Raw genomic sequence first — 27,000 nt, forward strand, 5'->3', positions numbered from 1 at the left:
CTGCTGGGGTCAGGAGGACTGTGAACAGACGAGCGGACCCTGCCCCAAACACCCGTGTATGAGTGGAGTGTAGCAGGAAGAGAAAACATCCCCAACTTTTTTCCTCTCTTGCCTCAAAGAGTCTACATGTCTAGTGGCATCTAGACATGTTCAGCTTTGTGGATTTGCGGCTGGCGCTGCTGCTCAGCGCAGCGGTGCTCCTGGTCAGAGCCCAGGGCGAGGACGACCGTAAGTCTCATCACTGTTTACTGGAGCTTCTCAAGCCTTTTTTTTTTTTAAACTGGTTTTTGAAAATGGATTTTCTCTTCATGGGTGGACGGCTGCTGAGAACTTAGACAGAGAGAAGAAGAAAGGAAAAAGTTTGACTCAGAAATAAGAACTTTGATGTGTGCTGCTCGTTTGTCTTTAGACAGATCAGTAGGTAGATGAGTGTGTGCAGCAGTGTGAACAGTACAGGGTGTACATAATGCATTCTCCAGAAGGCCCCCCTCTTCCTCTCTCCTTGCATTTGTCTCTGTCTCCCCCCCCCCCACCTCCCCCATGCATGCAGAGCGAGTTGCTGCAGGTTTTCCAGGCTTTCCTCCAGGCGAAGCTTTCTAACGGAGACTAGCACAAATGCATGTTTGATCCCATTTGAGCCCCAAAAAAGAGTTGTATTCTCAGAAAAACATGCACCTTATATCCGACTAGCCTGATCCTCCCCTGGCATTTTATCAATTCGACACCCTTAACTTCACTGGCGGCCCCCCCGACCATCTCAGCCTTGAAACTCTACAGTTCTGGATGTAAGACTGGAGGGGAAACGTCTTTTGTGCACCAGCAGCAGCAAAGATTCCCCTCTCCTCTCGCCGCTGACAGATAGGGAAAGCTTTCCACAGGCCTGGTTGATGTGGCAGTAATTCACAGCCTGGAGCCAAGTGTCGAGTTGGCCAGGTGAGCTAAAGAAAGGAGGCAGGCGTAGTCTTGTCTGCTGGAAACATTTGACCTCTGCAGCTTCAGGGAGCCTCCACTCTCTGCTCTGTGGCAGTTTAAAAAGAGTGTCGGGCTCCGTCAGGCCTCTGTCGGGGTTTTTAGACTCATCGTGCACAGAGACAAAGAAAATCAGCTCAGCTCTGGAAACAAGAAGCGAGGAGCTGAAGTTCAGTTTTTCCAGATGTTCCTGCTGTCTGGAAACGACTCAGCTGTCTATGTGAAGCAGATGTGGTTTGACCCTCTGAACGGTCTCCCAGCGCCACCTAGAGGCCTCATTCCGCACCTGCAGGCACATCTGGCCGCCACGTCCCCCACACCGCCTCCTTGCCCCTCCTCCTCCTCCTCTTCTTCTTTTTTCCACTCTTTTTTTTTTGTTTCCTTTAATTACAAACACATGCGGACCGTGTTTCCACCAGCTGTTGCCAAGCCGACAGTCTGCAGCGGCGCAGCTTTTCCCTCTGAGCTCAGCGCTTTGGCACGCTGGGAGACTGAACCCCCTAAAAGGAGCCCCAGCCTGGGTTCACTTTTGAGCCACAGCAGCAGCAGTGATGCAACTCAGGTCGGAAAATGTGACTTTCAGTCTGAGCAGAGGGGGGGTCGGTTTTTACTGTTCTTAGAGTCGGGGACGTGTTTGCTCCGTGCGTAACGCTGATGTGACCTGCATCCAGACGCAGCACGTCGGTGTCCTCTCCGTCACCTCAGCCTGTGCTCCCTCTGGTCTGATTCTGAGGCCTTTCACTTCCTGTCCAAACCTCTCACAGCACTCAGTCGTCCTCCTGCTCGGTGTCTTGATGTCACTGCCACGACTCTGTGGTTTTGGGTCATTTGTGTTAAAATATGAATTCTTTATGTGCATTTTCTCACTTTAAACTTTCTTTAAATGCTTAAGGGGCTGAACAGAACGAACACTGAAAATATGATAATAAAATATATGAAAAATAGACATTATTTAAATTATATTCTGATTTAATTTCAGGAAATTCTCAAATTTGCTGAAAGACAACTAAAAATTTAGTTTGTTGTCTTTTTATTTATATATTTCTCACTTCCATCCTGGTCTTTTCACTAGTTCTTTTTGTGCGTGTGTGTGTGTCTCACCTGTGTCTCACCTGTGTCGCCCCCTTCAGAATTGGCCGGAAGCTGTACCTTGGACGGCCAGGTGTTTGCGGACCGGGATGTATGGAAACCAGAGCCATGCCAGATCTGTGTGTGTGACAGCGGAACGGTGATGTGCGATGAGGTCATCTGCGAGGACACAACTGACTGCCCCAACCCCGTCATCCCCCATGACGAGTGCTGCCCCATCTGCCCCGACGACGGTATGATCTCCCTCTCTGCACCTCTCCTTCCTTCTCCTTCTACATCCTTTATCCTGACTGTCACCTGCTTTAATTCTTCATTTATAAGAATAATTCTTATTTTTTATTTTTTCTGGTTTCTTGTTAAGAAAAGTCAAATCCAAACATTCAGACACTTCCAGTGCTGCTCATCCATCTCTCACACCTCTCCTCACCTCCTTCACATGTTGCTCCAACATGATTGAACATGTCTGCCCTCCATTCATCCCCCAAATACACACAAACACACTCACTCTGCTCCACCATCAGACACACACCTCCCTGCTGCTGCAGTAAAGTCCTCCTCTCCAGGACTCGTTTTGAGGGATTATGCTTTAAATTTTTTGCCTCTACATTTATTAGAAAAGATTTTTTTGTGAGATCCTTTCCGTGTGTGTGTTTCCTGACCTAACTTTGTGTGTCCTCTCTCTGCAGGCTTCACGGAGCCTCAGGTTGAGGTAAATATCTATTATTTCATTGATCACCATTCATTTAGTGATGCTGTAAATTGGAAATAATATATTTATCATCGTCACACGAACACTATCAGGCAGTGAAACAGAAATACATATATCACAACCTGTAACTGTGACGATGAGGTGCAAGATTATAATTCTTTAAATCTTAAAAATCTTAAAATGATCTGAGATCGGACACATCATCAATCACGTGAATCATATTCTGACAGATTAATGATGCCACCTTTTTCTGTTCTCCTCTCTCACAGGGACCCAAGGGAGAGCGTGGACCCAAGGGAGACAGGGTAGGTTGACACTCTCCTCCGTCTGTCACTCACTCACTAAATCTCCTGATCTCTGGTCACCATGTGGTGCGTTCACTGTCTGGCACTCTGAGAGGATTCCTGTGTGTTCATGGTTGCAGTTGAAGCATCGATACTGTCACGTGTTGTCAGTCCAGAATCTGACGTCAAAGTAGCTGAGTGAAGGATGAAAAGTTACTGATGGACTTGAGTACTTGTTGGCAAATAGCGTCATGTTTAATAATGGATTTTGCATTTAAATATTTTATTTCTGGCACAGACGGAGGTGAAAGTCCCAGAAAATAGTGATGCAAAAGTAAAGCTGCACTGCAGAGTTCAGCAGTTTGTAACCTCCTCCTCTGAATGAGGTCAGCGTCTCCGCTCTAGAAACCGTTCTGAAGCAGCAAAGTGAAATAAGGGCACGAAATTTGCTGGACTGAAAACACGCAGAGGTCAGGTCGGAACATGCAGACTGAGGAAGTGAAGGGAAGTTAAAAGGTGGGAGGACTTTTATGTCAGTAAATTGAATTACAGTCTCAAAAAAATTAAAGATGGCGTAATGTGAGTTGGGTTGGGGTTGCTTTTGAAGTTATTGAAATCTATGGAATCAAATTAAATATTGAAATTTAATTATTTATATTTTTTGCAGCCCTTTATATGTAATAATCATTGTTATCATAGTGGGAGCTGATTCAGGAGCAGAGTTCAGCTCTGAAACCCTAGAGAACACTTTATTTTGAAAACTGTAACTGAGCTGTGGAGGGTACTCAAAATTATTTCTTTTATAATCTCATAATCTTATCCAACTATCAGTCATGATTATTAAACTATATTGAATTTATTATTTATTTTGATGATGTAATTCACTGCAGAATGTGCAGTTTCTGACTGTCCTTACCCACTTCCTGTATCTTGATGTCACATGATCAGTCTCATGGGGGGTAAACTGCACCTCCTCCAGGTTTAGTGCTGCTCTGAGCCTGCCAGGACACACATAGGAGATTAAACATTATACACCAGGATCTGTTGATGATGATGTAACAGGCAGTCATGTGACTCGTTGTTTAAACAAATCAATTCTCAATCAAATCATCTCGTTGTCTCCGAGCGAGTTAGTATCCAGGTGAGCCTTTCATTCAGACTCTTGAGCCTGACTCTTCTTTGTTTCTGTCTCCTGATCTGCAGGGTCCTGCTGGTCCCCCCGGTAACGATGGTATCCCCGGCCAGCCTGGTCTGCCTGGACCTCCCGGCCCCCCTGGACCCCCCGGCCTCGGTGGAGTAAGTTGGAGATTTTTATTTTGTGTTTCTGGGTTTGACCTCCGTGTTAGCGTCCAAACTGAGCAGTTCTGAACCTCTGTCAGTTGTTCGGGTCCCATCCTGACCCCAAATCAGGTTTCTGCTACAGATCGAGCAGTAACAGTCAGCCCCTGTTCAGCGTAGTTTTCCTTCTGACCCCCAGAACTCATATCCCACTACCCATAAGTCCCACTGTCTCCTGTTGCATTCCCACACCACCTCAGTGCTCCTGTTAGAAATGTTAGAGACTCTAAAATGTCTTTTTTGTGATGTTTTAACTGACGTGATGGTCCCTCTGACTTTGGCTCTCAGTCTGGGGTCAGAAGGTCAGAAGGTCATGAGGTCATGAGGGTAGATGCTCAGGAAGTGGAAGCTGACATGTTCTGCATGCTGGTCTTTGTTTATCAATTTGTTGTAGAGTGGACAGATTGACCATGCTAATAATGTGTAGAGCTCGTCAGTGATGCCCATTGACTTCTTTTATTACTCTGAGCAGGCTACGCTAACAGTCCTAAGGACTCACAATCTAATTTAGCATGCAGTGATTCAGATGACCATTGACTTCCATCATAATTTAGCATTCTAAACCAACATTCCCACTGATTCCCATTGTAGATTAGCATTCTGAGCTAACATTCCCAGACTACTTTTGCATTCCTATGTAGAATTTGTCATTGACCCACATGCTAACTGACTAGGCTAAGCTAACACGACATATCATCCCAGTTTAATTGACCATGCTAATGTAGGAGGTGTCATTGTCTAACATATTTCTTTCACATATGGCTAATAGTGTTGCAGTCTGATTTAGCATGCTATGATGCAGTTTGCTGCTGACGTCTTTCCTATTGTTTTGCCTTCTGAAGAAGAATTTATCATTGACTCACATGCTAGTTCACTGGGCTAACATGACATATCACAGTTTAATTGACCATGCTGATGTAGCAGCTATCGTTGACTAACATCTTTCTTTAGAGGCTAACCAGTAGCATCATAGTCTAATTTAGCATGCTTTGATTTTGTTTTTCCATTGACTTCTTTCCTAATTTGTGTTCTCATGTAGAATTTGTTATTGACCCACAAGCTAATTTATTAAGCTATAATTACGTGTCATCAAATTTAATTGATGATGCTAATGTAGAAGCTATCATTGGCTAACAAGCTTCTTCCAGTTATGGCTGATAGCATTAAAATCTAGTCAGTTTATCATTGACTTGTTTCCCATAATTTTGCATTCTTATGAAGAATCTATCACTGACTCACAGGCTAATTCACTAGGCTACGTTAACATGACGCATCATCCCAGTTTAACTGACCATGCTAACGTATCACTATCATTGACTAACATGCTTCTTTACCATAAAGGCTATCGAATAGCATCTAACGGAGCATGCTTTGATTCTGTTCCCATTGACTTCTGTCCTGATTTTGCATACTTATGTAGAATTTGTTATTGACACACATGCTAATGTTGAAGCTATCATTGACTACCTTCTTTGTTACATATAGCTAGCAAATAGTATCACAATTTGATTTAGCATGCTACAAGTCAGTGTGCCATTGACTTCTTTTCTTTAATTTTGCATTTTATGTGAATTTGTCATTGACTCATATGCTAATTCGCTAATATAACATGACATTACCAAAGTTCAATTGAACATGCTAATGTAGAAGCTATCATTGACTCACATCCTTTATCACACAAGCACAAATTAAGGATGTTCTGATTTAGTTTACATTGACTTCTTCACACTAATTACCCATAATTTTGATTTAATTCACCATGCTAATGTATTTTTGTATTCTCACATAGAGTTAGTCATTGACACACATGCTAATTCACCAGGCTAAGCTAATATGACATACCATCCCAGCCTAATTAAGCATCCTTGTGTAGAATTTACCATAGACTCCAATGCTTTTTGCCACATGTAGCTTGGAGGTTTAGAATCTAATTAAGCATGCTATGGTTCACTTTGCTCTTGACCTCCATCTTAAGTTACCACACCAACTGACCACAACAGACTTCATGCTAATTAACCATGCTAAGCTAACAGAGACTCTAAAGCTAACATTTCCCGAGATGCACCTCACTTCAGAGTGCGTATTGTCAACGTCCTGTAGAGCTCAACAAATCCTGCAGCAACAGAGTGATGAGGTCAAAGGTCGTGGGATGATCCTGGTTTAAGCGTAGTTGTCGAGCGAAGTAGAGAACAGGAGACAGCGTTAGACAGAAACCAGCTGCAGCAGACCAAACTACAGATACTGGATCTGACATGTTTTGCATGGATCTTAATTTTCAGGATTCAATTGATATATAATGGAGGATGTTTTGGCTGCAAAGCCCCAAAATCTAATATCATATTTAGTGGTGTTGTGTAACTACTAACTAATGAGGTGGATGTACTAGTAGGTAGATGAGTATACCCATATATCTGCGTATAGCCTCCACTAAACCACCGAATTTAGTTAGATTTAATATAAACCTGACACTTCTTGCACGAGGCAGCTTCTGCATGAATCTTAATTTTCAGGATTTAACCAAATAATTGAGGATCAACAGGAAGCCACTCCAGAAATATAGAAAGCCAGGAAGGAAATATTAAAAACCCTTTAAAATCATTGGAAGAGCCGATATATTTCGACCACTGCAGGTCTTCCTCAGGGCTTAAAAACATACAACACAGGTATGGCCACACCTATGTAGTAGCAGGAACCAGTAGGAGGCCATCACATGACCCAGATGATAACACGACAGGTGAAACAAATAGACAATAATGGAAAAATAGGAGGGATGTTTTGGCTGAGATGCCCCAAACTCTATCTATCTGTCTTCAACATTTTCAGACTGGAATATTTATATTTCTGTTTGCTTTTCTTTCCAGAACTTCTCCCCTCAGATGTCTGCAGGCTACGATGACAAATCACCTGCCATGCCTGTGCCTGGACCTATGGTACGTCTCCCACACACACACACACACACACACATACACACACACACACACACACACATACCATGACTCCACTGTCAGTGTTGGTGATGCAGTAACTGACCTCGCCTCTGTTTGACTGACAGGGCCCAATGGGACCCCGTGGACCTCCTGGATCTCCTGGTGCTAGCGTGAGTACACCACTTCCTTCTCCCTCAACTCAAAATGTTTAATGTCATTTACAATGTCATGTGGTTGCACACAAAGTCAATGGAAAGACGTGAGTAGACGTGGATTCTCAGTTCAGCCAGAGACTGAGCTGAACACGAAACACAACGAGCTTCACTTGTTTCCCGCTAACGTCCGTCGGTTGGTGCTGGAGATACTAGACATTTTTGTTGGGAATCCTGTCTGTCACGGGATTCCCACGGGACAGTTTAACTATTCATCACATGACTGGGACGGGACAGGAAACAAGTCAACGGAAGCGTGCAGGGAGGGAATCACCATCAGTCTGCAGTTCTAATATGAATAACACAACATGGGACAGGACTGGACGGGAATTATTTTGTGGGAGGACATTTGTCATTCATTTTCAGTTTGAACACAATTCATTTGCACCAGTAGCTCGCACAGGCTGAGCCGAGACATGAGGCCAGATAAGTGTGCACGCTGCAGCTTCAGCCAAAATGCCAGTCAAACAGTATTTTGTCTGCACCTTGCAGTGTATATCCTCCATGCTTCTCACTAAGATGCAGTCTGTCTGCACCAGGAGGTATCATTCAATTAAATCAAATAAACACAAGAAGTTTGTGCTCTAGAGAAAGGATCAGCACTCAGTGAATAACCTCCTAAGCCCTATGATAAGCTAATATGGCAAGGCTTAACTATACAGACCAGTGAGCAGTGATAACTAACATGTCTTTGGGGTCATCAGGTGGGAACCTCCTTTCACCAGTGTTTCATCTAGTTGGTCCCACGACACCTCCAGGAGGCTAGACAGTGATCTCTGGCGTCCCAGAGACACTCCCCTAATGCCAGGTCTCACTGCTCCCCACACTAACCCAACAACCTCCTTTACCTTACTTACACATGGCTTTCTCAGCCCAAACAGCACTGCCACCTTCAACAAACCCAGGCTCCGTACATGCGAGCTCCAGGTAGAGACGGTGCTGATACTACCTTTCCTAGCACATTCACCATACTCTATTTCACACGCTACATAGCATAACTACAATATAAGCTAAAGTTAAAGGAGATAAATAAACTCACAGGATCAGCAAACACACTCACCTTTAATGTGGAAGCAGATGACTGACTGCACCTACAGGACTCTTTTTCTTTAGTGTGTGTTTCCACAGTTTGGTTGTTGCACTGTCGAGCATTTCCCCTACTGGGGAAAGTAACTGCAGAGAACTTGAACTGATGCTCTTTGGTAACTGCAGATAGTTACCAGGAGGAAAAGAAACTCTCTCCTCTTCCTGGTTTTGTTTCACAATGGTTGACGCACTTCTTTTGTGCCGTAAATGAAACCAGAGAGATTGTACCTGGTGCCAGACAGAACTGGATGTTGACACCTTTATTATTATCCTATAGCCATTACATTGTGCTGCAGACTCCATGATGCTAAGCTAAAGCAAAACAACGTGTTTATTTCCACTTTATGCTAGTGTGTTAGCTTTGAGCTTCTGTGATTCACCTACAAAATCCAAGGCATTTCTTGAGGCAGGACCAAACCTGGACTCTGAATGTAGTTGAAGCGAGCCAGGACTCACTCCAAATATATACAAATGATTTACATAACAGGTCACCGAAAGAGAGTCCTGCCATAAAAGGAGAGAGACAGTTCTTCTCCTCACAGCTCCGTTTAAAGTTCTGCTACTGTTCCCACCCGAGAGAGCTGATGAAACAAAGACACCCCGCTGACTCGCAGACACATAGATGCTTGCATGTGCAAGCATGGATGAACATTTGTGTAAAGTTTGGTGGCATAAGCGTGGTACTGATGGTGTTTGTGTGTGTCTCCACCTACAGGGACCTCAGGGATTCACTGGCCCCCCTGGTGAGCCCGGAGAGGCTGGACCTGCTGTGAGTAATAGGAACATGGATACACACCTATGTTGCACCTTGGTAATCTGTCGTCATCCTCACCTTGAGTGTGTCTTTTTCTCCACAGGGTGCCATGGGTCCCCGTGGCCCCGCCGGCCCCCCTGGAAAGAACGGAGAGGATGTAAGTGGGCTGGACCTACTCATATTCACCGTCTACATCTCAGGTTAAAGTACAGAATGACTTCATATCTACATTCATCCCCTTCTGCCTCTTTCTCTCAGGGTGAGTCTGGCAAACCCGGTCGCAGTGGTGAGCGTGGACCCCCTGGCCCTCAGGTAGGTTGTCATGGCGGTGTAATTCTTAGTGATGTCATTTCCCCCCAAAAAATGAAAATATGTGATACATTGTGCCTTCTGTCTCTTTTCTTTCCCTCAGGGAGCTCGTGGTTTCCCAGGAACCCCCGGACTTCCCGGCATCAAGGGACACAGAGTGAGTCACAGCTCCCCGTTCGACAAACCACCGCTGCAGCATCTCCTCTCACTGCGACTGACCTAAACTGTGTGTGTCTCTGTCTCTCTGTAGGGCTTCAGCGGTCTGGATGGTGCTAAGGGAGATTCTGGCCCCGCTGGTCCCAAGGTGACTGCCACTCTTTGTTACCTCACTCTACCAAGCTTCGTCTCAGTGATGACAAATGCCCGGCAGTAGCTGTAAAAGTAGCAGTCATAGTGGTGCTAACAGTACCGCAGAGCTTGTAGTAGAAGTCCTAGTCATAGTGTCAGTGTGGTGCTCTGCACTTCCTTGAAGGCACTGTACTCGCAAGAGACAGATCTTTAAATGGATGATACAAATGAAAGGTGAGCTGAGTTTTAGTCCCAAAAACTGGCTAAAAGACTTGCCCTGCCTGGTAAATACCCATCTCTTACGAACTCCCTAACCATATTTTAGGGTTTGAACCCTAAAATACTTTAAGACTGTGGAAGTTGACTTTGCTGAATTGGAAGTTAGAGGCTTGAAATTGGAAGTATTCTTATTTAAATTCGCCTCCCATATTTAGAAGCTGGGTCAGGGTCCATCATGATCAAACCTTTTTCTTAACCTGTTGCCCCAAGTGTGCAGTACCTTCAGAACCCTATCCAAAATGTTAATGTTCATGGGGCTCTTCCGACCCCTATTGGGACTCATGCAAGGACATTTTTAAGTAGATCCCATTTAACCAGTCCCCTAGAGCCTGAGCCCCTCCAGGAACTCTTTTCAGAGTGTTGTGTTTTAACCCCAACTCCAACCTGACCCTGACCCAATACAGGTTCTTGGGAATAAAGTGACTATATGTTTTTCAAGTCCAAGCCAAGATGATTAGCACTCTTTATACCTAGTGAACTGACCCTATGAGTAAGTCTTGTAGTGTTGGTAGTGGTCACAGTAGCAGTGTCAGACAGCGGCAGCCATATTGGCTAATAACATTAATAACAATGGATGATGCTACAGTTTGTGTCATTCCCATCACCTCACCTGCCTGCGTGTATTTTCAGGGAGAGAGTGGAGCCCCTGGTGAGAACGGAACCCCCGGCGCTATGGTGAGTACAACAAACACCCCATCTCTGCCATGTAGCTGCCATCTTGGATTTTCCCTCCGTTCCAGCTGATGCCAGTTTAGAGCTGACTGACTCTTTGTTTCTCTGTCTCAGGGGCCTCGTGGTCTGCCCGGTGAGAGAGGCCGTGCTGGTGCTGCTGGAGCTGCTGTGAGTCCACGCACAAACACAACAATACTCCAATCAATCCATCAATCAATCTATCGGTCAATCGATCAATGAACAGATCGATCAGTCATGTTTGTCTTTGTACTGCAGGGAGCTCGTGGTAACGATGGTGCTGCTGGCGCTGCTGGACCTCCCGTAAGTCTTTGATTCTCTAAAGTTCAAACAATTCTCGCCAGTTTGTCCATTCGTCACATTTTTATAGCTGTGGCTCAATGGAGCTTTGTCTAAATCTCTTATTGTTTCCTCTCAGGGTCCCACCGGCCCCGCTGGACCTCCTGGATTCCCCGGTGGCCCTGGAGCCAAGGTACGACATGATCCATGCCAATAATGTTGATCAATCCATCATCCACAGCTTTGCCCATCCAAAAAATGCACCATGCACGTCACTTTATTCCATCTTCTCTTCTCTTCTCTTCTCTTCTCTTCTCTTCAACATATCATGTGACCTTTAATTTGATCTTGTAACAGAGGTCACATGGGGTGAGGGGGTCATAGAAGGTCATCAAAGCAGATAATTTACACGTTTATTTGATAGGGAACTTGTATAATAAACATACATTTCAATACTTGAAGTTGAAATGTATCTGATGCATGGAATATGGCTAAAAGTTATTTTTCAGTTGGTGTCTTTGATCAGAAATTATTTCCTTTCAGAAAGCTTAGAAATGCTCCTGAAAACTCCACCAAGCTGACTGATTAATTATTTGTGAAGTCCTCTGTTCTCTCACTTTATATTTCCTTTCTACAAATTCTGCCTTCAATTTCCATCCCTCTATTATAAGTCTTCATCGGTGATGGATCGAAGCCTCGCTGTTGGTTTGGACATGATTATCTGACTCTGCTTTGTTTCCTCTCTACCCAGGGTGACGCTGGAGCTCAGGGTGGTCGTGGACCCGAGGGCCCCGCTGGAGCCCGTGGTGAGCCCGGTAACCCCGGACCTGCTGGTGCTGCCGGACCCTCTGTGAGTACACACAGTAACCTTCAATGACAGACTCTTTATGATGACATCATGACATCTGTATCCTCCCTCAGAACCATCTGGCCTGTAGCTAATTAAATAATCCTCCTCTTTCTCCTGTCAGGGAAACCCCGGAGCTGATGGAGCCCCTGGACCCAAGGGAACCCCTGTGAGTATCTCTCTCAACACATTTACTTCATCAGCACGTCAGGGTTGAGGGTTTGAATCCCTGTCTGGCTCAAAAGGTTGAGCCTGTTTCATAGTAATGTAACTTTATAGACTCATCACTGGCAGAGCAGCACGATGTGACCGTGTTGTTGGTCTGTGCTGCCCCCTGCAGGGTGCTGCTGGAGTTGCCGGAGCTCCCGGTTTCCCCGGACCCCGTGGACCTTCCGGACCTCAGGGTGCTGCTGGTGCCCCCGGACCCAAGGGTAACACTGTGAGTATGAAACTCTCTCAGAGCTCACCAGAGACAGAAACAGTATTTTCTGAGATCTGTCCCAACATAATGTAGTGAAGGTAAAACTACAGAATCAGCAACAAACAGTGTTTAACTTTAGTTTTCTACCAGTGTTTTGTTTGTTTGTTTTTTGTTGTTGAAGTTGTTATATGTTTGTATTTTTTGTTTTGATTGTTTTGTTTATGTTTGCTTATTTGCTTGTTTCCCTCAGGGTGAGGTTGGTGCCCCAGGAGCCAAGGGAGAGGCTGGTGCCAAGGGAGAGGCTGTAAGTAGAAGTTCACCACAGTCAGCGTGGCGGGCAGCGCTGCACACACATGTACTAATAATACATGTTCCATCACTTATACCGTCCATGTGTGTGTTCTCCAGGGTGCTCCAGGAGTTCAAGGACCCCCTGGACCTTCTGGTGAGGAGGGCAAGAGAGGAGCCAGAGGAGAGCCTGGTGCTGCAGGAGCCCGTGGAGCTCCCGGAGAGAGAGTATGCATCACACCTAATTTTCACTATATTATACTGTGGACTGTAAAAGTCTGTATTTTGAAGTGTGACAGGGATGGAAGGTGATAGAGTCGCCCTCTGGTGGGGTACTTCCACCTCAAAGACAAATAACTCCATATAGAACTTGATTTATTTTTAATCTCTACTTAAATGACCATTTTAAAAACCAAATCAAAAGACGAATGAAGAAAAGAGGTCAAAATATTACCAACCCATAAAATACAAGTATCAGGGGCATCACAGTGGGGGGAGGGGGGGTAGGACTGACTTCCTGGGAGGGGGCACTGAAAAAAGCATGAAATGAAATAATGGTTTTGTTTGCAACTTTTTACTTTTAAGTGCCATAACTAAAATTGGCTAAATAAATCAGTTAAAGATGCAAAATGGTTCAGTCCGCCCTAGCACTAGGCTTTGTCTCTAAACTGTCATGTCTTTTCCCAAGAAACGGAAAACAGGCTTCCAAAAAAGAAAAGAAAGAAAGCAAACTGACTTTGCCTCGGGTCCAAAACTTGGTGCTACATCCCTGACAAGTACATAGAGTAGGCCACAAATGATACAGGCGCCCTTTTGGCTCATCAGGACCTTGAAAACAAACTCTCTAGCACCCCCTGCTGGTCAGAAACCAGAACTGTAAATGCAGGAACAGAGCATCATTGCCAGATATTCTAAAACATTATCACTGATACATTATCTCACATGTGCACGATGCATGGACAAAAATAGGAACTGGAGCATGCCTCATGCCTCAGAGTGCTTCTGGCAGTCTTACAGTATCCTGAGTTTAGACAATACAGGAACTTTCAAAGGAGGTTTAGTGGAATTTCTCCAGAATACATCTGAGCGTACATCACAGTGTCAACACGGACTGACCTCACAGTACAGGACAGCTCATGTTAGGATCAAGGTAACAGGCCATCCCTGTCTACATCAAGGTCATTATAGTTTAGCAGAAACTTACACTGGGTGTGAAAACATAGTCGTTACCTTTCTTTTCTTCTTTTGAGTCTTATGATTAAAATTTGTCAACACAACAGGGATGACGAGGCTTTGGTGCATCTGCACGACTGATCCCCCCAAACTCTGCACCCACTCTGGAAACTAACTGAAACTATAAACAAAATTAAAAAATGAAAGAAAAATTAATGAAATAAACCGATAAATCTGGTCTGCATGGAACAATGTTGACCTCTGCTCATGGAGCTAAGCAAGATGTGGTTTGTTTTCTCTACAGGGTGGCCCCGGAGGTCGTGGTTTCCCCGGTTCTGATGGCCCTGCCGGACCCAAAGTAAGTACATCACGCACACACACACACACACACACACACACACTTGTATTTCACTTATAAGCACTGAGATATCTCTGATCAGTTTTGATTTAACTAACTTAACTTCTTCCCCATCATAGGGTGTCACTGGTGAGCGTGGTGCCCCTGGTGCTGTTGGACCCAAAGGTGCCACTGGCGAGCCTGGCCGCACTGGTGAGCCTGGTCTGCCTGGAGCTAAGGTGAGATTCCCCGCTATCTTTTTATCACCTTATTTTCAGCTACATCATTTATTCGCTGCAAAGGCCCTCCTCTGACCTCTGACCTCTGACCTCTCCCTGTAGGGTATGACTGGTAGCCCTGGCAGCCCTGGACCTGATGGCAAGACTGGACCTGCTGTAAGTTCATGTTCAGTAGAGCACATTTAATCTTAATCTCATCAAAACAAAGACATTTGGTGTTCATATTATAATTCTACCTACCAGGGACCCTCTGGACAAGATGGCCGCCCCGGACCTCCTGGCTCTGTTGGAAGTAGAGGCCAGCCCGGAGTCATGGGATTCCCCGGACCCAAGGGAGCCGCTGTGAGTGATTTGTTTCAGCTACTACTCAGTATTATTGATCATGGATTTCTTGTGGATTACTGATTTGACAAATGGCATCCATATCTCTGGTAACAGTATTTTTCTACTCCCGTCTGTAGGGTGAGGGTGGAAAGCCTGGCGAGAGAGGAGTAATGGGACCCACTGGCGCTGCTGTAAGTTTCCTTCACTGTGCTTTCTTATTGAATCCAGTGTGTTCTGCTTTCCTGTAATGTCTAAAAACTAGAGCCTGTGTGTCTAAAATCCTGCCATCTTTCTACCCAGGGTGCCCCAGGAAAGGACGGTGATGTTGGTGCTCCAGGCCCCTCTGGACCTGCTGTAAGTAAAGGACACATTAACACCCGGCTCCTGAGCCTGGTGGTCTTCACACGCTGCTACTGAGAACAAGTCGTACCCACACAACACCTCACACCTGGTTATGACGTTAGCTCTAACACTCCTTTTCTTGCGCACCCTCAGGGACCTGCTGGTGAGAGAGGAGAGCAGGGACCTGCCGGAGCTCCTGGATTCCAGGGTCTCCCAGGACCCCAGGGTGCCATTGGTGAGACTGGCAAGCCCGGAGAGCAGGTACTGACTGAGATATGATCGACTCAGATACGCGATCAAATTAATACTTAAGTCTTAAGTCTTGTAAATCAACACGTGCATTGTCTTTCTGTCTATCTAGGGTCTGCCCGGTGAGGCTGGAGCCACAGGACCTGCTGGAGCTAGAGTAAGTCACTTATCATTATCACATCATTATATTATTTACCAGCCAGTAGTATTTTCAAGATACTTACATTTTTTACTTTAATACAATGTTTTGAAAAATATCGTTATCTGATACCTTTCCTTCCAATATCATGGAGACGGTGATGACTTTTCTTTTCTTGGTTACTAGCAAAGAACAAGCGTTAACAATACGATGTGGTACCAGTGTATCGATACTGCAGAAAATTTGTTTTGAAACTATTTCAAATATTCAGAATCTGTACCCAGGGTTCCCACAATTATGGAAAACCTGAAGATGTCATGGACTTTAACGCTCACATTTTCTAGGTCTGGTAAAGTCATGGAATTAGTCAGAATCATTGAAAGTTTTAGAAAAGTTACGTAGCTCTACTATGCATTGATGTGTTACGTTTTCTTTACCATCGTTTCATTTAGTCCTTTTCTCACTGGATTCGTCTTTCATCATGTGTGCTAACTGCTAACTAGCTGAAATTGTTTGAATAGAGTTTAAATCTGGTGCGTTTCAAACCTCTGAGCAAATGGGGCAAGAAGCAAAAAAAATCTTTATCATGGCTTCTTAAAAAGTTGTGGAAAAGTTTGGAAATGTTGTCCATGAAAATGTGTGAGAACCCTGGGTATTGATAAATCAATATTTTTTCCAAAACTGCCAACCAGGCTACAAACAGTTAAAAAAAATTGTTGTTGATTGAACTTGATGGTAATGCTAACAGGCTAAAGCTAGCTAACAGCAGGCTAAAGCTAAGGGGGTATCGTAGAGCTATGCAGATAGCACGGCTAATTTTCAGTTAACAATGTGTAAGGTCGAAAGGATGAAAGGTCCTTGCTAATGTTTTAGCAGATAGCTCTTCATATTTCGAAAATATATTTCTGCGGACTGCATTTTTGTAGCACCCTTATAGTCTCTCGCAATGCTTTACACCACAGGCATCATTCACCCACTGACACACACTTTCACACCCTGGTGGCCAAGGTCAGATATTCATTCACATACACTCACACACCAATGGCACTGCAAATGTGGGGCTCAGTATCTTGCCCAAGGAAGCTTCGACATGTAGAGTACATGATGTCGAACAACTGTCCTTCCAGTGGGTAGTTCCTGATCCACCTCCTGAGCCGCAGCCAGCTCAAGTATATCAGAGAAATAGCTCAGTGTTCTGGGATGAAAGCTTCCCACCTCACATTAGTGCCGCCCTTTGCGACATATCATTGACCTTATAGATAAGTGATCCACAGTTGGATAAATTCTCATACTTTCCACTGGTGGACTTAAACTTACCCGACTCTGTGCCACCTCTTCCCCTCAGGGTGACAGAGGATTCCCCGGAGAGCGTGGTGCCCCTGGTGCTATTGGACCCGCTGGTGCCCGTGGCTCCCCCGGATCTCCTGGAAACGATGGTGCTAAGGTAAACCCTGGTAGACGTGAAAGAAAATCACTTGATGTCTTGTGAAGTTTTCTGTGATTTGTTGTGTAACCCTCCTGCTTATCTTCTCTTCCCCTTCCTTCTCAGGGAGATGCTGGAGCCCCTGGTGCTCCTGGAGCTCAGGGTCCTCCTGGACTGCAGGGAATGCCTGGTGAGCGCGGTGCTGCCGGCCTTCCAGGACTGAGGGGAGACAGAGTGAGTCGCCACAACAGTATTCCCAATATTCAGAATAGCAGTGAAAAGGTCTCTGCCTCACTCCCTTTCTCCATCCTATAACCCAGGGAGACCAAGGAGCCAAGGGTGCTGATGGAGCTCCTGGTAAGGATGGCCCCCGTGGTTTGACTGGACCAATTGGACTTCCCGGACCTGCTGGAGCCACCGGAGACAAGGGAGAGCCTGGCCCTGCTGGACCTGTTGGACCTGCTGGAGCTCGTGGAGCCCCTGTATGTACTCGTCTGCTCAAAGTTCTCTGGCTGCTTGAATCTTGAAATCCTTGACTGACTCTCCTTTCTCCCTCTTCTCCTCAGGGTGAGCGTGGAGAGTCTGGACCACCTGGACCTGCCGGATTCGCTGGACCTCCTGTAAGTCGTTCTTGATGAATGTCTTCTTACCCGCTGTTTTTCTTTAGCTTGAAGCTTCAATACAGAGTTTACTGAATGCCTCTGTTTCCTCCCACCACAGGGTGCTGATGGACAGCCTGGTGCTAAGGGAGAGGCTGGAGATAATGGTGCTAAGGGAGATGCTGGTCCCCCCGGTGCTGCTGGACCCACTGGTGCCCCTGGACCTCAGGTTTGTAAACTATCACACCCCATTTAAAAAGGCCACATTGCCTGATACTGGTTCTTCCATGTTGACTGATGATATGTTGTGTCCTTTCAGGGTCCCGTTGGAAACACTGGCCCTAAGGGAGCTCGTGGAGCCGCTGGACCTCCTGTAAGTCACCACTCTTCCTCTACTCTGTGCTTCGCATCCTCTATTACATTTACATTAATTATGACTTTAGCTTCAGTAGTGTAGAGGTCAGAGGTGACAGCCAAACTGAGAAGAGACTATGAAGCATGTTTCCAGACAGATGTATTACTTGAAATGCAAGAAGCCCAACTTCATTGCACTGGCATAATACAGCCATTATTCCAGCCACAGTCAGCAAATGGACCTCTGTCTGTCTCCCTAGGGTGCTACTGGCTTCCCTGGTGCTGCTGGCAGAGTTGGACCTCCCGGCCCCTCTGTAAGTCACTCCTTAATGTTATTAGTACCTCTTGTTGCCATGGCAAGACTCTACGTCCAGGATTTTTTTTTGAACAATGTTGTGTGCACCCCACAGGGCAACCCTGGACCTCCCGGACCTGCTGGAGGCCCTGGCAAAGAGGGACCCAAAGGAAACCGTGGTGAGACTGGACCTGCTGGTCGCACTGGTGAGATCGGTGCTGCTGGACCCCCAGGACCTGCTGGAGAGAAGGGTAGCCCTGGTTCCGAGGGTGCCACCGTAAGTTAACCTTCAAAACAACCTTTCCATTTCAGTCTACCACAGAACCTAGAGAGTGGTTGACAGTTAAGGATTTGAAAGCAGCTAAATTTTCCTCTGTCAGTAGTAGCACTGAATCAATTAAGTCTCAACATTCTCACTGACAACATGTAGACATTGTTTAGGTGTTGGTCACTCTCTGCTGCCAAGCACCTTGTTGTCTAACCACTTTCTCTTTGTCACTCTCTGTCGCCCCCTGCAGGGAAGTGCTGGTCTGCCTGGACCTCAGGGTATTGCTGGACAGCGTGGTATTGTTGGTCTGCCTGGACAGAGAGGAGAGAGAGGTTTCCCTGGCCTGCCCGGACCTGCTGTAAGTTCCTATTGTTACTCTACGAAAATACAAACTGCCAAATCTGATGGAACCAGAAAACCAAAATGTCTTTAACCAGCTAATATGATGTTTAGAACCAAACATGACTCCAGATTCAGAAATATTAAGCGATCAAAAACCACTATGTGACCTGCAGCAAGCAGGAAGCAAAGTTTCTTAAATTTGTCCTCAAATATACTTAGAAGCAGTGCTAGACTTTAGCAACTTCCTGCTTTAAACCCTTAAACACTGACACACCCAGATAATCAATAAGGAAAGAAACCTATGGTTGTTAGAAATGGACTAACTGTGGCGGTGTTAACCACAGGGAGAGCCTGGAAAGCCTGGACCTTCTGGCCCTGGTGGTGAGCGCGGACCTCCCGGACCCATGGGACCCCCTGGACTGGCTGGTGCCCCTGGTGAGCCTGGACGTGAGGTATGAAGAAACACCACCTGTACACTAACTATCCTTCTGACTTTTAGATAGTGGCATAGGTGTTTGCTAATCAGCTGACCTGCTCTGTGTTTGTGTTTTAGGGAAGCCCCGGTAACGAGGGATCAGCTGGTCGCGATGGAGCCGCCGGACCCAAGGTAAGTTAAAATGACGTCATTGCTACGTCACCCGAGAGTGAACTCCTTCTCTGTCAAGGTGAGCAACTTGCCGAGCTGGATTTGTTTCCAAATGGCACAGCGACACGGAGCTTGTGTGGTGCTCCAGCCTCAGCTGCGGAACTGAGCTTGAGAAGAGTCAGCGAGGTTAGCCTGAACCAAAACAAAGCTGCCTGCAGGGTCATTTAGCCGGCAACATGCTAACCACAGTGGCTTCTGCTAGATACAGTGATGCATAGCTGAGCGTCTACTGTAGGTAGCTAGCTAAAAAGCTGCACACAAAATCAGTTATACCATCTGTAGGTGACGTTTTGTCAACACTGTGAAAAGAGAGTATTTGTCTTAACTTTGAAAAGTTAGCGTCCGTACTACCTCAATTCAGTTGTAGTTATGTAACTAAAGGATTTAAATACAACTGAATCAATATCAAGTTTAATTGTTGCAATTACCTCAACTTGCCCTCTCAAATGCAGACAACTTAAAACTTTAACCTCTTGCTTCCTCATGTGAGGACATTAAATTTTAGGATTGCTGCACCTTGTACTTCATTCTGCTGAACTTGGACACTTCCCATGCCATCTAGTGGTAGCAAAAGCACAATACACTAATCCATGTAAACACAAGATGGCAGCCATCTCTGCCAAGTCGGTCTACACCCAATCCCAACGCACAGGTCGGACAATGGTAATAAAAGAGATGAGATCAAAGCGGGAATAAGAAAATGATTTTGTGTTTTAGGGAGACCGTGGAGAGAGTGGCCCCTCTGGAGCCCCCGGTGCCCCCGGACCCCCTGGTGCCCCTGGACCCGTTGGACCCGCTGGAAAGAACGGTGACCGTGGAGAGACTGTGAGTGACAAAATGATTTCTCAGTTTATTCGTTGTCATTTTATGAAAATATCCTCAGTATTCAGAACATACTTCGGCACATGCTGATGAAAATTATCCAGTGATATTAGATCAATTGTAGATGAGCGCATAGATTGTGTTTCGCTGCTATCTGCCTTGACATCAAACTGATTTTCGTACATTTCAGGGACCTGCTGGCCCTGCTGGCTCCGCTGGCCCTGCTGGACCTCGTGGCCCTGCTGTAAGTAACAACATTCACACCATTCTTAAACCTCTAAAATAGATGCAACGGAGTGCACAGGGAGGCTGAAACAACACTTTTTCTTCCCTTCTTCCCTCTGACAGGGAGCTCCTGGCCTTCGTGGAGACAAGGGAGAGTCCGGAGAGGCTGGAGAGAGAGGCATGAAGGGACACAGAGGATTCACTGGCATGCAGGGACCTCCTGGACCCGCTGTACGTCACCTCACCTCACACCTACACACAGCACATACCGTACAATACACACACTTAATGTCTGATTCCTGTTTTTGTTCTGAACCCATAGGGATCTTCTGGAGAGCAAGGACCCGCTGGTGTCGCTGGACCCGCTGGACCTAGAGTAAGTTGACACCTCACTATTTTTAAGAGCTCTGAGCCATTTTAGGTGATTTGGATTTCAGTGTTTAGTGATTTTCATGTCTCGGAGTGAAACTTTAAGGTTTCCCTTCATGCTGTTTGCAGGGCCCTGCTGGATCTGCTGGATCCCCTGGTAAGGACGGTATGAGTGGCCTGCCTGGACCCACTGGACCCCCTGGACCTCGTGGACGCTCTGGAGAGATGGGACCTGCTGTAAGTCAAGCTGACAATCTGTCCATCCATTCATTCATCTGTCTTTACTTTGTGTCTCTTCACTGAGGGAATGTAGAGGCCTCTACCAGCGATGACCAGCAAATAAGCAACTTCTTCTCTTCTCTTTCTTGTCTCTCAGGGTCCTCCTGGACCTCCTGGACCTCCCGGAGCACCCGGTGCCCCAGGCGGTGGATTCGACCTTGGCTTCATTTCCCAGCCTCAGGAGAAGGCCCCCGATCCCTACCGCATGTACCGTGCTGATGACGCTAACGTTCTCCGCGACCGCGACCTGGAGGTTGACAGCACCCTGAAGAGCCTGAGCCAGCAGATTGAGCAGATCCGCAGCCCCGACGGTACCCGCAAGAACCCCGCCAGGACCTGCCGCGACCTCAAGATGTGCCACCCTGACTGGAAGAGCGGTGAGTTTTTAATCCTCAAGTGGTAGAACACCTCAAAGATGGAGTTGGAGTTCTGATTTTTCTGACCTCGTTTTCCTCCCTGAACCTCTCCAGGCGAGTACTGGATCGACCCTGACCAGGGCTGCACCGAGGACGCCATCAAGGTCTACTGTAACATGGAGACCGGAGAGACCTGCGTATCCCCATCTCAGCGTGAGGTCGCCAAGAAGAACTGGTACACAAGCAAGAACATCAAGGAGAAGAAGCACGTCTGGTTCGGAGAGGCCATGACCGACGGCTTCCAGGTAAGCACGCTGAATCTGCCAAACAGAGCACTTCCCCACCTCCCAGTCAACTACCGATTCCTCTTCTCACTCCTCTCCACTGTTCCTCAACTTACCTCTCCACTTCTTACCCTTCTTTCCTCCACAGTTCGAGTACGGGAGCGAGGGCTCCAAACCTGAGGATGTCAACATCCAGCTGACCTTCCTGCGTCTCATGTCCACTGAGGCATCCCAGAACATCACCTACCACTGCAAGAACAGCGTCGCCTACATGGACGCCTCCGCTGGCAACCTCAAGAAGGCCCTGCTCCTCGAGGGCTCCAACGAGATCGAGATCAGAGCTGAGGGCAACAGCCGCTTCACCTACAGTGTCCTGGAAGATGGATGCACGGTGAGAGAATTTAGCCTTTATTTAGCCAGGTTTGACAAAGCACTCTTTTACAAGAGAGAACTGGCCAAGTATAGCAGCGACACGTCGCCATGTCATGAAGCTTAAGCTCAATCTGCAGACTGGTTCATGCAGTGCCACTTTGGGCACAACAAAACACGAAACAACCAAGTCTTTAGATGATACTTTGATCCCCATCTCTCTGACAGCTAAATTAGCATCAGATGCTAAATAGGAAAAACCAATACCTAGGAGTTCCAGAGTTTCAGAGGTCACATTTCAGCAGGCATATACACTCTTAGTGCTTCTCAAAGTCAAAGATGCTTCTCTGACAGGATGGTCCTTCCTACTCGGGTCACACAGAGCCTGGGCAAGACTCCCTCCTAGCATTCAGTGTACACACATTGTAACAGGCTTGCGAGTGCCCAGGTGTGTGTCATTGAAGAGGCCCCGCCTTCAATTCGGGCAATTCGTGCACAAGGAATTGTGGGTACTTCCTGTCTGCTAAGGATACACACACGCATCCTTGAAAATTCTCTTAAGGATGGACTTGGACTTTGGTAGAATTCGAAGGTCCTTCTGCGGGATTCGATGACATAAACTCCTCGATATTTAGCCGTTTAAGGATCCGTCTTTGACTTTGAGACCTGAGTCAGATAGCAAAGACTAGGAGAACATAAGACATCAGACATGTTAGCTACTGTAGCTAGTCTTGCGCTTCATGTGATCTGAACAAAAGTTCAAGCAAAATTGGAGAAATTTCTAAATCTACAGTGTTACATTGCACAACAAATTAATAAAATGCATGGAAAAGAAAGAAACATGACAAAACCTGTTAAATAAACCTGGACTTTTTGCCAGTTTTTAATTTTTTGTTTTTCAGCAGTAGTCAAGTATGTTTCAAAATCTGTATCTTTAAAAATATGAAGGAAAGATTGCCTTTCCGGCCACATTGTTTTATGTTTATAATATTTTGCTAAACTACTAATCAAGTTCAAATTTCGACCCTAACTTTTCTGTCTTCTTCTCTCCCTGCAGTCACACACCGGTACATGGGGCAAGACAGTCATTGACTACAAGACAACGAAAACATCTCGCCTGCCCATCATTGATATCGCTCCTATGGACGTTGGTGCTCCAGACCAAGAGTTTGGCCTTGAAGTTGGACCCGTCTGTTTCTTGTAAAAAGAGAAATCTGGACTTGAAATTGTTGTTGTGTGTGTGTGTGTGTTTTATTTTTTCTAGCAGTCATCTCTCTCTAAAAAAAACCCCGACAAACATTTCTCTAATGCCATTTTTCTGAAAAATCTGACCCCTCGCTCCTGATTCTACATTCGGCCATTGTTCCGATGGTCCACTTTGCCTAAAACCTGCACTTCAACAAGATGGCGGTGATGTGGCGGAGTCTGCATCGTCGTGTTTGGGACCACTACTTTTTTTTTTTTTTGTTTCCTGACTCTTGATTTTTTTTTTTGTTTTTTTTTTGTTTTTTTTACCATCACCAACACCAAGGATCCTATAGAGAAGACATTTTGTTTCACTGGCAACAAGAAAATAATATATGCTTCTGTAAAGTGTAAAAATTGACTTCCCCTCTTCATCCAGCCAAACCAGGCCTCTCTGGAGTTTACAAGAAACACACAGGTGACTTTTGTATTTTCATACACCACTGTGGTGAGAGGAATGAAAGGACAGTCCCAACAGACAGAACCCAATTGCTTTGTACCACGTTTCAGGTGTTGATGAATAAACGGTGAAACTGACAGCCATGTTTGTCTCTCTTGTTCCCCTCCTCATCATCCGCTCATGTTGTAGCCGTTGTGATCTGTTTGTCATTGTGGTTGCTTTCTTGTTTCTATTTCTCCCTTTTTTTTTATTTCAAAGAAAAGTCACATTAAAACCACCAGCAGTGAAACATGGGTTTAAACCTCTTTTTTGAAAAGCCTACCTCAGAAAAACAAGGAATACCAGCTGTTACAAAAAAAGGGCCCAGTGTTTGTGAGGCGAAGCCTGCAGTTGTTCTGGCAGTCGGCGGGTAGTCGAGGTTAACTAACACTTTACCAGAAGCAGTAACAGCTTAAGGTGCTATTCTTTCTTTGAGGTCTCCTGGCTGTCCAGCGTAGCTGTTCTGTTGTGTTCAGGGTCCTCTTGGTGCTAAAATGAAACCGCAGTTTTTTATTCTTGGTGTCCAGAACGAGACAGACTTCCTCTATCTGCAGCCACAGTTGTGCTGCCGGCGCTCAGACTCTTGAGTTCAAGTGATCCGCATCTCTTCTCACACTTTTTTTTTTTGTTTTTATGTTTTCAACCTCCCCTTCACTTCTCCAAATTCTTCTTCATCCACACATCTGTTGTAGTTTGTTTCATGTTTTCTTGTGCGAAGGGTGAAATTTTCTCAACAGCAACAAAAAATAAATAAAAATTGGAATCAGTGATTTTTAGAAAGAGAGCCATCAGCAAAGAGTTTGTGAGAGAAGGCAGACAGACACACCCATGGGGGGAAACACCACAAGGATCTGTACCTATTTTGTATATGTATAATAAATTGAGATGTTTTTAATTATTTTGAATGCTGAAATAAAGCATGTTAAGTGGTCTAACGTTGAATCCTGCCTAATTCCCTGACTGACTCTCTGACTGGCCCTGAATTAAAGCAGCTTTGTACCAACTCACTAGTTGTGTAGTGACTGATTGCAAAATTAAAGGAAGCTCTCAGAGACGCTCTGTGTCTTGTGCAGTCAATACCTCTGATGCCAGCTGAGCCAGAGAGTGTGAGTGTGTGGGAAGATGCAGCTGAGACTAATCCCAGAGAAAACAGAAAGAGGACCACAGCAGATCTTTAACTTCCTGGATTAAAAGCTCAGACTGGATTGGAAAACATTTAACTTTTGCTTTTAATCTGAATATCATTTAAACATCATTGTTTCCCAGAGTGATCAGTCGAAAAAAAATGTCAGCATCCTCTCATGTTGACGACACTCTCTGAAAACAAAGCCTGAACTCTCTCAGTCAGAAAAGAAGGAATAGCTGCGGCCTACCTCTCAGTCTGCGGAGACTCCTCATTCTCAGGCGATCCCAAAGAACTGCTGAAGTTTTATCATTAAATCCAATTTGAAAAGAAAATATTGAACATCCGTGATCCATCAATAAAACACACATATAGCTCTGATAATCCAGCACTGATGATGATGATGATACTTGTCCCAAATAATCCAGTGTCTCCAGGCCGTCTTTGCAGGCCATGTCTTTGCAGCCTGTGTGCACACAGCTCCAGCAGCAGGACTGAGGGCTGCACGGTGGACCTGCTCCGGCTTCAGCCTGTTGGCATCAGCTTCACAAAGACACTGATTGTCCACCTTGAGGGAGGCAGCTGCCCAGGAGTGGCGGATAGGTTTGCAGTCCCAGCGGGAATTTGGATTATTTCTGTAAGAATTTGGGTCTTTATTTGAGGCCTGTGCAGAGGAATGCTGACCTCTCCAGTTTCACACACAGAGGAGGCTCTGTTTGCTGAGAGGAAGCCCCTCTCTGCAGGCGAGAGGCACTCAGCAGCACACTGAGGGTAAATATCAGAGAGATGGGGATGAGGTGAGGCCAGGTGAAAGCACGGAGATGGACACAAAGAGGGACTGGGGGGTTTAAAGCACTTTAAAGGCTCAGTTTGCACAAATTACAAAAAGAAAATATATTTTATCACTTATCATGAAAAAAAGTTTTGGATTTATTGCGCAGAAATTTGTCACTGAAATGTGCCATCATGCCAACATTAGAGGAGAATGAAACTCACAAAGCGTTAATGAAACAGCAATCTGATTTTCAGGAGAAAAACTAGAATCACCACCCTGTGGTTGTCTGACTCCGCCCACCAGTCCAGTGTCTCTGACAGTTTCAAGATTAGAGTCACCAATTCAGTATCTGACCAAATGTCTCCCCTTCTGTTCCTTAAAACATGATGATGTCACAGTCAAGCTGACCTTTGACCTTTTGACCTTCATTATTTTATCCTGTCAGACATTTGTGTCAAGTTTGGTCAGAATTTGCGTATGAATTCTTGAGTTATGGCCAAAAACATGTTTTGTGAGGTCACGCTGACCTTTGACCACAAAATTCAGATCAGTTTATTCTTCAGTTCAAGTGGACGTTTGTGCCAAATTTGAAGGAACTCTAAAAGCATTCTTGAGGCAACAACTTTACTAACTTATAGTACAAAGAAACATTTCACCTTTGTTACTGTTTCTCATTATTAAAGTCATGATAAAGTATGTGTGCGTCAGGGCCGACCTGAATGCTTCCATGGTAATCAGTGTCAGAATCAATATTCAAATCCTCCATTTATCCTCCAACCATCAGTCAGAGACGCCTCAAGTGACTGAGACTGCTTCAAATCCTGCTTCTGCCAGTCAGTGTGCTGTGTATCTCTGAAACTTAAAGTAACAGCTTAGACGTCTTGTTTTTTTTTTTTTTCTTGCTTTTATGGCTAATGCTTCGTGCTGGTGAAGTGGCTACTTGTCTAGTTATTCCAGGCACATCGGCTGATGTCCTCGTCTCTAAGTTACTCCCTCAAATCTTCAATTAATCACAAATATTTCTCTCTGAAGCTTCAATGCCCCAAAACTGTTCATCAGCACAGCCTTAGTGTGGGTACCCTTCCATGCTCACAGCAATGCTCTGACACCATGATGGCCCACAGTGTTGTTTGAAAGGGGGCGTGCCAAAGTGATTAGGGCTGATGATTGGGCCCAGGTGTGGCACTGGAGAGATGTTTCTGAAGTTTCCTCCTT

The 27,000-nt window shown here is 45.5% G+C and overlaps 1 protein-coding gene across 1 annotated transcript; it reads left to right on the top strand.

Moving 5' to 3' along the window:
- On the top strand, window positions 1-24,829 carry col1a1a (collagen, type I, alpha 1a). Its single transcript, XM_033645844.2, has 49 exons — window positions 1-228; window positions 2,100-2,291; window positions 2,745-2,767; window positions 3,037-3,072; window positions 4,255-4,347; window positions 7,251-7,319; window positions 7,442-7,486; window positions 9,330-9,383; window positions 9,472-9,525; window positions 9,627-9,680; window positions 9,781-9,834; window positions 9,928-9,981; window positions 10,875-10,919; window positions 11,031-11,084; window positions 11,193-11,237; window positions 11,353-11,406; window positions 11,965-12,063; window positions 12,185-12,229; window positions 12,401-12,499; window positions 12,732-12,785; window positions 12,890-12,997; window positions 14,247-14,300; window positions 14,420-14,518; window positions 14,621-14,674; window positions 14,762-14,860; window positions 14,980-15,033; window positions 15,143-15,196; window positions 15,338-15,445; window positions 15,546-15,590; window positions 16,918-17,016; window positions 17,122-17,229; window positions 17,316-17,477; window positions 17,562-17,615; window positions 17,716-17,823; window positions 17,914-17,967; window positions 18,209-18,262; window positions 18,359-18,520; window positions 18,762-18,869; window positions 19,198-19,305; window positions 19,407-19,460; window positions 20,217-20,324; window positions 20,512-20,565; window positions 20,670-20,777; window positions 20,869-20,922; window positions 21,045-21,152; window positions 21,292-21,571; window positions 21,665-21,855; window positions 21,983-22,225; window positions 23,261-24,829. The coding sequence occupies exons 1-49, from the start codon at window positions 147-149 to the stop codon at window positions 23,405-23,407; spliced, it is 4,344 nt and encodes a 1,447-aa protein (XP_033501735.1). The 5' UTR covers window positions 1-146; the 3' UTR covers window positions 23,408-24,829.
- Window positions 24,830-27,000: the final 2,171 nt, after the last annotated feature.

Source organism: Epinephelus lanceolatus, chromosome 18, assembly GCF_041903045.1.
Source record: "Epinephelus lanceolatus isolate andai-2023 chromosome 18, ASM4190304v1, whole genome shotgun sequence".
Taxonomy (NCBI): Eukaryota; Metazoa; Chordata; class Actinopteri; order Perciformes; family Serranidae; genus Epinephelus; species Epinephelus lanceolatus.